The sequence below is a fragment of the Urocitellus parryii genome, chromosome 4 (genome assembly GCF_045843805.1).
Source record: "Urocitellus parryii isolate mUroPar1 chromosome 4, mUroPar1.hap1, whole genome shotgun sequence".
Taxonomy (NCBI): Eukaryota; Metazoa; Chordata; class Mammalia; order Rodentia; family Sciuridae; genus Urocitellus; species Urocitellus parryii.
In genome coordinates, this window is record NC_135534.1 from 206,919,482 (window position 1) to 206,932,750 (window position 13,269).

Genomic DNA, 13,269 nt, shown 5'->3' on the forward strand with positions numbered 1-13,269 from the left:
CCCCAAGGAAAATGTTATGGATGTGTGCAAAAATCCACCCACCAAAGATGACTTCAGACCATCTGATTACATCTCTGCTAACAGGTACTGGTGATCTAAGTCATGAGAAAACCCAACCAGGGATCGCTCTCTGGCCATTAAGAATGAAATCACAAGAGCATGTGACACAGCAAAGAAAGATGCTGTAATACAGGCTCAAGAAAAAGAACAACCCCAGGAGGTACATGCGTGTTTGGGGAACAAAATTAGGTTGAGAATTTATGTAACAGAAACAAGTATGACTGTGGAACATCCTTTATTTTGTTTCTATTTCCTAGATTTCCTGAAATTAACATACATTACTTCTGAAACAATAATTAAACAAATGCATGCCTCCAACAGCCCCTCAAGGCCCATCGGAGAACCAGATTCCGGCCACCCCACTCTGCAGCAGCTAACGTCTGCTTGTGGAGAAATGTGGGAGGTGAGGTTTCAGAGCCACACCGGCAGAGGAGGGAGAGCGTATGGCTCTGGTCACCATATTTACAAGTTAATACTCAAGGACAGCTTGCCAGCTGGTGACACAGACAGGAAGGACACGATGACAGGATAGGAAGAGACAGTGACTTGAGGGAGGTGGCCCCTGCACCCAGGGCCTGGAGGAGGGCAGGAGTGGCAGTCTGTCGTGAGAGTTCACAGCTCAGCAGGGGTCAAAGCACCAGATGAAAGCCATGCAGAGGCTCCACTTTCAGGCTCACAAGTACAACACTGCTGTTTGCAGTGGCTGACATACGTACAAATTCCACCAATTCTTCCTGACTCATGAGCAATCACAATTAGCTTGCTATCTTTCTGGATAGGCAGCGTGTCCTCCTGAAATGACAGGCACTCATGCATGAGCGTGCCCAGGTTCCAAGGCAACACCAGGACTGCAGCGACATTCCCTAGGGCCAATCTGCTGCCCAGACTTGAAAGAGGCTGGAGAAGGAGCGGGCAGCTCTGCCTATCTACACAGAAGGCTCCAGTCTCAGCTTGCCATGACCATCTATCTCATGGAGGTGAGCTTGAGAATGCACACCATCTAGCAGCTTCCAACACCCCCACCTCACTGCCCACTGAAGGCCGTCCAGGCCCAGGACCTCCTCCTGAAGGCAGGATTTCTGAGTGACAGCAGGCCTTTCATCATCTGGAAGCACAAGTTAGGAAAGACTGAGATCTATCTGGACTGTGTCTACAGCAGGGGACTATAAGCGAGACCTACCACTAGTTTGCTGAAAACCAGTTTTCAAGACCTAACCAGGTATTTGGAAAAGAAGCTTCCTAAATACATTATACTTTACTTCCATGTTTGCTTATTTATACTGAAAATGGCTGCAGAGAAGGAAGCCTTAAGTGACCTGCAGGACAACAGTAGGCTCTGGTGCTCAAGGAAACAGCATGATTATGCCTATCTGCCCCCATCCTCCTGGTGCCGAGACAAAGCCCTGTCTGGCAGAGGGGACATGCCACACAAAAAAAGGCTTTCCATAGGAGCTCATGGGCAGTGGCAACTCTGTAAGATGTCCTGCCATGCTGCCCTGCCACACTGGCCCTCAAGGGCAGGGCATCCCGGGGGAGTCCTCAGTTCATTGAAAAGCACACCAGGCTACAACCCAAGGTTCCCTTCCTGCTCACGTTCATCATATACCCACCATCACTTTGTGGTCCTGTGAATCTCCTGGGTGCCCCAAGGAGATGTGTGGCCATGGACCAAGACCCAACCCTTTATCAGTTACTTCCTCACATGCCTTGGATCAGGTCTGGTAACCAAGTACAGGATTTTCCTGTAACTGAAACTGCATAATGAGATCAGAGGGGTGTCCAGCCCCAGTGACATTTTTATTGCAGCAAAAAGGGAACTTCCCTGGCCACATCCAAAGTGGTAATAATCCCCCTATATACTGGTCCCTTGTAATTTATCCCATCTCCTTTAATTTTCATTATAGTCCTAAGTGATGTGGATTGTTGCACCCATTTCACAGATAAAGACAGTAAAGCATGATAACCTGTCCTGGAACTCAGAATGCAAGTGTGCTGGCCTGCAACTTCTGGCTGCCTGGCAGCAAGACTGACTATCCCACTCCAAGGCACTGTTTCTACACTCCAGAGAAGAGAGCAGAGAAGCATCCGTTGTAGCTCAGTGCTGAGCTAAATGCTAGAGTGCATGAGCATGTGCCCATTCCTGAAATAGACAAAAAGCAGGGCTACTTTCCACCAAGCCAGGATTCCTAGAGCCTCAACAGCTGCATGGAAAAGCTACCCAGGATCCTCACATGCAGAGAAGCACAGGAATCTTTGCTAAAGAGCCTCACTTGAGTAAGATCCAGAGAATTAGCCTGAACCTCAAATCTGCCTTCAAGGAAAAGGCAGCTATGTATAGAGGGTCCCAGGCCTGGGCCAACAGCTCAGAGGCTTAAGGACCTGCTAGCCCCACAGATGTATTTACTCCTATACAAAATGAGGATGCTGCAGTCAGCTTTGTCTCTCGCCGAAGGCTGCTTTGGTGAGACACAGGGCATAGAAGTGCTCAGAGGACTGTAATTTACAATGCATGTTTTGCAAAATTGCTCAACAGGAAAACCACAGCTCAAGGCGGTAGTCAGGACCCTTGGAGAACCATAGTTACCTGGCCCTGTTGTAACAGCCACAAATTTCGCCTGCCCACCCAGCTCCACCTAAGACACATTCAGCCTAAAGACAAGGAGCCACAGGTGCTCTCAAGTGCCACCCTGCAGGGTGAGTGTGGCCTAGAAGAGTGCCAGGTGGTGAAAACTAAAAATGTAGTTGAGGCAGGAAGCTATGATTCAAGTAAAAAAAGGCTTCAGGAGCTGGATTCAGTGGTGCACACCTGTATTTCCAGCAACTCAGGAGGCTAAGGCAGGAGGAGTGCAAGTTCAAGGCTTCCCTCAGCAACTCAGCAAGGCCCTGTCTCAAAAATAAAAAGGGTTGGGGATGCAGCTCAGCTTTAAAGTGTCCCTAGGTTTGGGGCTGGGGATGTGGCTCAAGCAGTAATGCCTGGCATACTGGGGCGCTGGGTTTGATCCTCAGCACCACATAAAATAAAGATGTTGTGTCCACCGAAAAATGAAATACAAATATTAAAAATCAATCAATCAATCAATAAAATAAAGTGTCCCTAGGCTCAATTCCCAGTAGCCCTCCCCTTCTCCCCTTACCACCAAAAAAAAAAAAAAAAAAGATGCTACAGAAGCTCTGGATAACTGTGGATTCTCTGGACCTTTGTGAGTCAGCTCCACACCCCAGGCCCAAACACTGAAAAGAGCACATGTTTGGTATAGGCTTCCTCTGAGAAGACTTACCAGAAAACATAATTACTGAACTCAGAAAACAAGGTGGGAAGGGGGCTATCAGAGTAACGAGATCTATCTTTAAGCCACATTATTTTAAAAACTAAAACAACAAAAGGTCTAAAATCTGAATGTATGAAACTGAAATATAAGCATGATAATTTTTTTAAACTTACAAAAGCATATCCCCAAAACTCTTACAGGAGAAATCTCTACTACCTATAATAAGCTATTTCGTTTCCCTTTCCTCTTCCCCATTTCTTCTCCTCTCCTTTAAAACCACCGCCACACTGCTTCAGAGTGACATGCACAAGCAGTGGGGACCCCTTGAACACTTCAGAAGGCACCATGGTGGACCGCTGTGTTACTCCTGCTTCAGTTCTTCCAACACCAAGAAGAGGCAGCTTCATGGTGCCTCGTGAATCCAGGTCCTCACTCTGGGGCTCTGCAGGTCCTTCTAGGCAGAGCGGCCAGCTCTTGCCCTGCACCCAGCTCCCATCCACCCCACCCCCTCCTGCCTGGCTGAAGGGAAGAATGAAGGTCCTGTTCCCAGAAGCTGACCCTGAGTGACGCCAGCCCCTCTGCAGTGTCTACAGCCTGTGGTGACAGGGATGTGGAGTCACACCCTGTCAGAACTGGGACTCAACCAAGCCCAACCGAAGGGTCTCTGTATATCCCTTGTTGTCTAGTGAAAGTTTCCTCTTCTGAAGAAAAGGCCCTTCAGTCAGGTGGACCTGTCCTCAAGGCTCAGTATCCCTTCACAGGGAGGCTGTCACATGCCATCATATCACATGCCATCAGAGAGCACCTATGCTGTGAACATTATGACCTCAGTGTTGAGGAGAACTCCATTCAGATTTGGTCCCCAGAGCCCTCTAGCTGGGTGGCCCTGGGCAGATGACCCAGCCTCCCTAGTCCCCTATCTCTTTGTCACTAAAATGGAGGAGAGGATGAGGATGATGACATCATTCTCATAGGGTTCTTTATTGTGCAAAATGATATAATATGAGCAGACCACCTAGTAATATCTAACAACTCCAGAAATCTCCCAATAAACAGTAGCTGCTAAAAAAAACAAAACAAAACAAAAAACCACCGCCACAGGTGCTGTGGCTACATCTGTCATCCCAGTGACTCGGGAGGCTTGGGAAGAAGGTTACAAGTTAGAGGCCAGTCTGGGCAACTTAACAAGACCCTGTCTTGAAATAAAAAAATAAGAAGGGCTGGGGATGTGGCTTAGTGCTAGAGCATCCCTGGGTTGTTCCCAGTATCGAAACCAAAACAAACCAAATAAAAACACCCCAAACTCAACACGCTGATATAGAGAAATACTCCAAAGATGTAATGAATCAAACAACCCTAAACACACACCCATACAAAGACTTTCAAGTGTCTGAAAATGACTGTGTGCTCCTAATAGGATTGCCTAAATCACAAAAGTAGCACCTCATCAAGTGCGGTGGCGCACACCTATAATCCTAGCAGCTCAGGAGGCTGAGACAGGAGGATCAGGAGTTCAAAGCCAGCCTCAGCAACGGTGAGATCCTATCTTTAAATAAAATACAAAATAGGACTAGGATGTGGCTCAGTGGTCCAGTGCCCCTGAGTTCAATCCCTGGTACCAAAAAACAAAAATAGCATCTCCTTGCTATTATTTAGGTAATACAAACTTTCAGTGATTTGAAATAATCATAGTGGTGGTGGTGGTATTCATCCTGAGACCACTGTGTTCTAAAGCTGGCTGTGGTGGTGATAGTGTACTAGTGTGCAGGAATACCCAGGAAGTCACCAAGTGGCATGTTCCAGATGCATAAACTGCATTTCAATAAAGCTGTCACCAATGTCCCACCAAGAAAACCCAGGAAGCACAAAAGAGGATCCTACAACTTCTCATAGCTAGAAGTGAGAGAACTAGTAAAGACCTGCAGCACCGTGTCAAAAGGCATGTAGAAGGCACCTCTGAGAGCCATCCCCGGGCACAAGGCTGGACCTGGACACCACAAAGAGTAACTCTGCACTGGGTGAAACATGTCAAGCACGCCTAAATTCACTCACTCATAATGCTAATTTTCTAAAAAAACATTCATCGGTCATGCTAAAGGGTGCTTGAAAATACTCATGATTTTGAAAACTGGTATACAAAAGAAGGGAACTAAGCTTGACATGAAGGTGACAAGGAGAAGTCTCTCAGACACAATCCAGCTAAGTCAGTGATGAAGGAAATGGCAGATGTCCATGTTCCTGTTCTATAACCCTGAGGAAGCAATGGACACAGGCGTGACAGTTGATGGCCTCTGACACCTCCAAGGGAAAGCCCAGCTCGCTCAAGGATGCAGGGCATCCTCCCAAGCACAAGGCCCTGGTCTGCTGCGTCTTGGATTCCAGCAAGTCGCAGCTGGAGGAGCATGCTGGCAGCACTGCCTGGTGCCCTGTATGGCTCAGATGCGAGACTCCAGGAGCAGCCGCTCTCCACAAGAACAAGTTGCAAGGAAAAAAGTAAAAAAACCCTTCAGACACCGATCAATGAACTCAGAGTACGAACTTTATTTGATCTTGAAGTAAAAAAATGAGCCAGTCAGAAGTAGCAAACCACACCCTGCAGGTCAAATCCAGCCTAGGGCTGGTGTCTGCAAGGCTCTCTAGGTAAGAAGGTCATTTCAAAAACAACAAAAATGAAAACAAAGGGCCCTCTGTGGCCTGGAATGCCTGCAATGTCCCTCTCTCAAACAAGCCTGTTCCAGAGATGGCAGGACATGGCACCTGGGATCTGCTCCCACATCATCCAGGGAGCAGGTAGAGGGAGAGAAGAAACAAAAGTGGCCACGATGAGGGGAAGGACCTAGGAAACCCCGAGAGGCCTCAAGAGTCTCTTCTCTTTCTATTCACTGTTCTGTTTTGCAAGTGTTGAAAATTGTTCATAATAAAACATTTAAAAATAGTCTGAAAAGGATAAAAGAAATGGCTTATTTGAAATGTCAATGTGGCAGACAGGTGGTTGCCCCACAGTATCTGTTCTTCCTAATGGATTTGCAGCTGGGCATATGATCAAGCTCTGGCCAATATAATGTACATGAAAATTTTGTGAGGGTTTCCAAGAAGCCTCCTTAAAGGGAAAGGCACGACTTCGTATTCTCATCTTCCTTGCTGGCTGGAATGTAGACATGATAGCTGGGGATGAAGTGGCTATTCTGAATCACGAAGTAGAATCTGTGTGCTAAGAAGAGCAGGAATGCAAGATGGAAACACCCCTGTCTGTGCTGTGACAATGTCCTGCCAGTCCCCGACTCTCCGTCTCTGTACTCTTACAGATGACATTGAATAAGTTCTGTTTTTAAAAGCTACTATTATTTTGGGGTTTCTTGCTATCAGACCTAATCTGAATTGACAGCCAGAAAACATTTCAAAATACTGCTGTTATACAAGCAGAGCCTGGCACCTAAGATTGGTTATGAGGGTGACGGTTAAATGACAGAACTGTAGGCTTCCACAAGTTCTCCCCACAGTCATCAGGGTAAGAAGCCCTTTGTTCGTTGGTTTGGAGTGTGTGTGCCCAGAGACTGGGGAGTTTCAGGTGAAGAGGGGAGACCTACAGGGAAGCCTCCACACCTGGAAGGTTTAGAGGAGGGCAGAGCTGAGTGCAGGGAGTTGGGTGCAGAGTCACCATCTAAGGAAAAGAGGAAGAGCTGAAATTCAACCACAGAGCTGGGAAGATGTGAAATTTGTCAGATTGCCTGGAAAAGAGCCATGGCCACTGTCGGGGACAGGCGAAGTTGAGCTCATCTGGAAATGAGCATTTCTGTGGGAGCAGTACTCAGCTATGTCCACTGGGCACCCAGCACTCAGACTTCATGTCCAGTACCTCACCTCGCCTGTCCCCAGGCTTCAGGGTAAACATCTCAAAACCTCATGGCCAAGCAGGGGCATTTACATGGGGCTTAAATGATGAATGACCACTCGCTTAGGGACAAGCATAGTCATCTGGCTTGAAAACATTTTTCAATCTCTCTCCCCCAAAATAAAATTCTGTTTAACAACTGAATGAGTCACTTGAAAGATAGTGAGTAGGTCTGGAGGAACATTTCCCCTCCCAGAGGGATGACAACAGTAGGTACATGCCTTGTTTCTGCACACTCCTGGCCCCTCACAGCCCAGGGACATGGGTGTGTGGGGTGTCCCAGGCCTGAGGGACACAAAGGAGGCTCCAGCACAGAGAATCCCTCTGTGCTGAGTGTGGCTCTCCTGCCTGAGGGAGGCAGTGGAGGTGGCTGGGTGCACAGGAGGCTCTCTGCCCTCAGAAGGCAAGCCCCCCAGGTGGAGGCCTGCGGGAGCTTTGCTCGTCACTGTCTTCACCATCTGGCGACAGAGGCACTCCCTACACACTTCCTAAATAAGTGTGACAAAAGTGAATCTATAGAAATTCTCATTGCAGAATCTCTATTCTGGTGAAAGTAGTTTTAAGACAACTGGGGAGAAGTTACTGGTTCTTAGACATTGCCAGGTTCAAATCCCACAGGTTCTTTTTCAGTCTGGTCATAGAAAGACTGGAAAAATTCCCTTTTAATGAGGGTGACGCTGTCCTGATTCCATTTCAGGCTGCCGTCAAGCTAGTGAGGAAACCCCACCTCTTCTGTGCCAACTTGCTTTGCACTCGGCAGCATCAGCGTGGTGGAGGGACCCACACAGTCACCTGGAAAGCGAACAGCAGCAGCTCCAGAGGCCTGAACAGTATAGTAGCTGGATGAGTCAAAGCTGAGCTGAGTGCCTCGCAGGTCAGGCCTCCCGCTGCCTGCTGCCTGCAGGGAGCTATCATGAGGAAGCAGCGAGAGTAGCTAAGGGACTAGCATGAAATCTGGAGAGCAACACAGATCTCTCAATGGCCGCACCGGGCTCCACTCTGAAGTCTCATAGGACTTAATAACTCTGGGGGTGCCGAGGACATAGAAGCAGTCAGAGTACACAGGAGCCATGCATCCCTGGACATGAACTCAAATTTCCCTGCAGACACTCAGCTGTCCTTACTGGGTGTTTGAGGTGGGAGCCCCTGGACCTTGAGCTAACTGTGACCACTTGGGAGCAAACTGCCACACCAAACAATGCTTTCTTAGCCTTTCTTAGCCCTCCCTTGGGATCCTTGCTCTGCTCTCCAGGGTCCATCCAGGAGGCTTTCAGGAAGCTGTGATCTGGTGAGTGTGGAGGAATCTTTCTTGATATAGAGTAAGTACCTCAGCTATCATTTTGGGTTGGTGGGTAGAAGGGAAGAGAATGAAATTTTTCTAAGCCACATTCATAAATCATGCATTTAGCACCACAAAGTTAATAACAAACAGTGCTAATGCCAAGTGCTTAGCATGTACCTGGCACCGTTCCACAAGCACTCCATATACTAACTCAATCCTATCTGCAACCCTATGACACGTGCTTTTACTATTTAAATTAAAAAAAAAATTGTTCTAATTAGTTATACATGACAATAGAATGCATTTTCATACATCATACATAAATGGAGTATAACTTCTCATACTTCTGGTTGGAAGTTACACAGGTTGTATAATCATATATGCACATAGGGTACATGGTGCTACTATTACACCTATTTATGGACCAGTTAACCAAGGTATAGAGCAGCTAAGGAAACCGCTCATGTGCACTGGCCAGTAAGTGGTGGCCTTGGTATGAAAGCTAGACAGGGTCTCAAGGCCAGCTCTTGTCACCATAGGACGTGGTTTTGTGTAACAGCAGGCTTCCATGTTCCTACTGCCCACAGCTCCAGCCCTGGTCCAAAGGCCCTCACAGGATTCCTGCTCTATGTTTCCCTTACTTCCATCCACCAGGACTTACTCTCTCAAATTAGGGTTTATGCCCCAGAGCCTTTTGGCCTTTGCTTCCCACCTTAACTACAGAGTCATAATTTCCCATTACATTGCTCCTGACTTCTCTGGATGCTGAATCCTCAGACCACACCATAGATATCAAGTAAATACAGGTTCATTTCTTACTCATCTCATTCTTGCTTTTCTACCAAAAATCCCCAAATTTCCTAGAACATGAAAAGGAAAAGCTGATATACTGGGAGTTTTGTGAAAAGTCAAGGCAAAAACAATCTCCACATGTACAAATATGTAACAACACATCCCTCCATTATGAAAAACTACCATGCACCAATAAAAACATGTGGAAGAAGTCTCCATATTTCGTGGGCAGCGTGCTCAGAGCCGTGATATGGACTCTGAAGACCAAACACAAGATGCCTCTGGTAGCCTTCCAACAGTGTGGACAAGAACTCCACAGGCTTGCAAGAGTCACTTAGACCAGTCCTGAGAGAATTAAGCAGTCATCAGACTGAGTACCAGAGACTCTGGAAGACATTCATTTCCAGGCATTAAGTTTATGAACAAGCTCCTAACATCAAGCAGGCTGGCTGCTCCAAGTCCCAACCAGGACAGCCTGGAACCCGCCCTGGTACCTTTACTCCATCCAGAACAGCTTTGATGACTCCCTTCACAGTTGTCACCATCTCCTTGTCTTCTGAGTTCACGCCTTCCAGCATCACCTGGTCAGACCAACGGATGAGGTTGGCAAGACTTTGGTACACTCGGCTGTAGCAGGAGGAGAGGGCTGAGCTAGAGGAAGAGAGGGTTTTGAAAAAGAATGTGAACAAATCTCAAGCATGACCAATGCCTGCAGATGTCCATGTGATACAAGACCAATTCCTCAATGGCCAGGGAATGTTCTTGTCTTGCTTTTTAAAAATCCACACCTCTAGTGAAGAAGCAGACCTCATTTGCCCTGTGCCTTTCTCTTTACAGCCAACCAAGATTTTGTAGGGCTCTTAAGTTCTCATCTGTGTTATAATTTTTTTAAAATTTCCAAACTATAACATGAAAATTCCACCAAAACAGTTAACAAAACTTTTCCAAACTTCACATCCCTCTACCCTTCTATGAAATTCTGATGACATCTTACATACCACCCATCTCCTCTGGACAGTCACACAAGCCAAGAGGTCTGTGGAATTTTACTGGGCAGGACCCTTTAAAGGCAGAGCCATGAGCTCAGAAAGACCTGCAGTTTATTAGAATTTCTCCTACCCTGGCTCAATTTTACCAACCTCTTTGCACCATAACTGTGGCTGATAAGTCGGAGGAACGCACTAATGACTGTTGAAAACGATGAACCAACAAGCAAGGTGACCTGTGATGGTGGTGGGGATGTGTGACAGTGGTGACGTGTGTGTGTGTGTGTGTGTGTGTGTGTGTGTGTAAGAGATGCACCGGCTCTGATGCCAAAACAGGCAAGAGGAGCTGAGGGGGTGCTGGGAGAAGCCCCAGTGAGCACAGAGCAGCAGCTGAGATATGTAAGTTACTCATCTTTCCCAGAGTTTTAAATAACCAAAGAAATGGAAAGACAGTTATCTTTCCATTTCAGACTTAATGCATTATAATAAAGGAAGAGCAAAATATAAAAGGGGACCTCTAGCAAAGCCTGCTGCCTTCCACCCTGTGGCTCCACCACAGCATGGCACAGCTGAGCTTCTAGGGATGATGAGGTAGTATGAGGACACTGGTGTTTAATACTTAATTTCCATCAGCATCAGTTGCTGAAGGTCCCCTGCAGGCACTGAAAGAGCTGGCAACACACTATAACAATTAGCTGCAGGATTTAGCTAAGGTGACTCTAGCAAGATTTTCCCAGAGGCTGACTAGCACTGGAAGGTGGCAAGAGAGGTGATGCATCCTCTCTTGCCACCACCCTCTCCCCTGCCCACTGGCCTCAGGTCCATTGCTACCCTTTGTCTCTTCACTTCCAGTCAACTCTGGCCTCTCCCAGGTCTGCGCAGTTCCTCCTCTGAGAAGTCTGGTCAGACTAACTCCAGCTCTCTCCAAACTCTCCCTTCTTCAAGTCCCAACAGAGCTTCTAACTTGATACCACAAATCAGCTCCTTTGTTATCTGAGAAGGATTTCCAACTAGGTTTTAACTCTTCCCTAGTAGGGACCATTACATGAAAACAGATATTTAAGGGCATTTAAAAGGGAGTCATCATGCATCTAACTACAGCCTAAGGTCAGACTCTCTCAAAGAACAGACCGAGCCCTCCTGGGAGCTGGGCAAGGATTAACCATGGGATTCATGGCACAGACAGCTAAGCCACACCACCCAGCAGCAAGGAGCGTCTAGCCTAAAGGTTATGATCTCTAGTGATCAGCAGAAATGCCCGTGGGAAGCTCAGGGCAGAGAGTTCCCTGAAAATAAAGACACTATTGACTTTATCTTCCACAAGAAGGGAACTGAATTTTGTTGCCAAGTTCTGAAAGTCATTCATAAAACCTCAGCCTCCTGGGGGCCAATAACTACTGAGCCATCTGGAGAAACTGAAACAGAGATGCATTCACCTTGAACAGGTACCATGGATAAAAAACAAATAATGGGCCAGCCTTGGAAGAAAAAGTTCCTGCTAGGCTTTCATTTGAGATAACATTTAATATGGCCCTTCTTTTTATACTTAGCAATCAATATGGGGCCAACTGCCTGCTGACCTTTAAGAAGAAATGCACTTCAGCAGTATAAGCCCCTGAACTCAACAAGGCCACCCAGCCCCCAGTCCCTCCCACCCAGTCCACAGGCTGCTTAGGAGGCCCTGGCCTGCCCCACCCCAGACAAGGGTTCTCCTACTCTAGTCCTGAGGCTGGTTCTTCTCTCTTTCCTTGATCATTCAAGCAACTGAAGACTCTCGGGACTGAAGGTCCTAATAAAAGGTGGTTAAAAGTGTAGGGTGACTGAGGGTACTTAGATAATGTCCCCTGGTTTGGCAGTAACCTGCCTTAGTGTCAAGGCCCCAGGAGGAGCAAGGATCTGTTGCCAGAACAGCCCAAGGACAGCTGGGAGAGAGGGGAAAGGATCCTTTTCCTATTCCTAGAAACCTGTGTTTCGAGGACCCCAAACCAAGATGCCTCTGCACCCTCACTGGTGACACAGCCAAGGACTTGGGAGCAACTCACCTGTGCTGGATACGAGGGTCAGTCTGCACCAGAGGTAAGACGGCCTCCAGCACCTTGCTGGCAGAGCCCGGGAGCATCTCCAGCACCTTCTTGTCTACAGCCATTTTGTCCACAATGGTCTTAAAGTAGCGCAAGGCACTGACGACTTCCTTCTCCTTCTCCTCCAGCCAGCTCAGGTTCTGAAAGGAAACATAAAGCATAAGCAGGAGGAGCGAGCTTTAAGGGAGCTGTTTGAAAAATAAATGAATAAAAGTTCCTGCAAACCAGCTTGAGACTGCTGAGAACAGAAAACATTCTGGCTGCAGAAACTAAGTCGGATTATTTTTCCGTGGCTTGTGATCAGCAGACAGAGGCCAGACCTGAAGGAAGAAGGGGTTTGGACTAAGAAAGCTGAGAAATTCCTGAATTCTCTCCCCACACCTGAGGTCCCCAAACCATTCTCTTCCATGTCCTAAGCAGCTACACTGAGAACCACCTCTAATCTCAGGAAGTGCAGCATGTGCTGACTTGCTGCTGTCTTGCAATAGCCCAGTCCCATGGCACACCTGTCCTATAAACCAACCTGGAGATCCCAGGTTTTTCTTCCAAAGACCCAAGGGTTTTCAACCCATCTCCCACACTGTTCAACCTCCTCTCAACACAATGTCATGCTACCCCCACAGCACCTGGCAACCCAGGGCTGGAAGGGTGGGAAACTCTGGCGTCAAAGCTGAGATTGCTGGAGAGATGGCAGCAGTTTAGCTGCTACTTGTGCAGTGGCTGCTGACAGCATCCAGGCCCTGTTCCTGAGGAAAGCTGCCTGTGAGGGCGCTACATGTTCCAGAACTCAAGCCAACCACACCATCCTTCTCCTTGGATGTGGCCATACCCGCTTCCGTTCCTTTCTTTCAACCTCCCCGTGGAATGGCCGTGTATTGTCCAGACCCCAGCTGGCAAGTGGGAGAAC

The 13,269-nt window shown here is 47.6% G+C and overlaps 1 protein-coding gene across 14 annotated transcripts in view; it reads right to left on the reverse strand.

Annotated features, from left to right (window-relative positions):
- The window catches only part of Rapgef1 (Rap guanine nucleotide exchange factor 1), a 128,189-nt gene that overhangs the window by 42,910 nt on the left and 72,010 nt on the right, over positions 1 to 13,269 (reverse strand). For all 14 annotated transcript variants that reach the window (XM_077797163.1, XM_026386582.2, XM_026386570.2 and 11 more), the window contains 2 exons: positions 12,324 to 12,502; positions 9,790 to 9,946 (listed from right to left, as the gene is read on the reverse strand). In XM_077797163.1, coding sequence (XP_077653289.1) covers positions 9,790 to 9,946; positions 12,324 to 12,502 — 336 coding nt within the window. The remainder of the gene's footprint in view (positions 1 to 9,789; positions 9,947 to 12,323; positions 12,503 to 13,269) is intronic.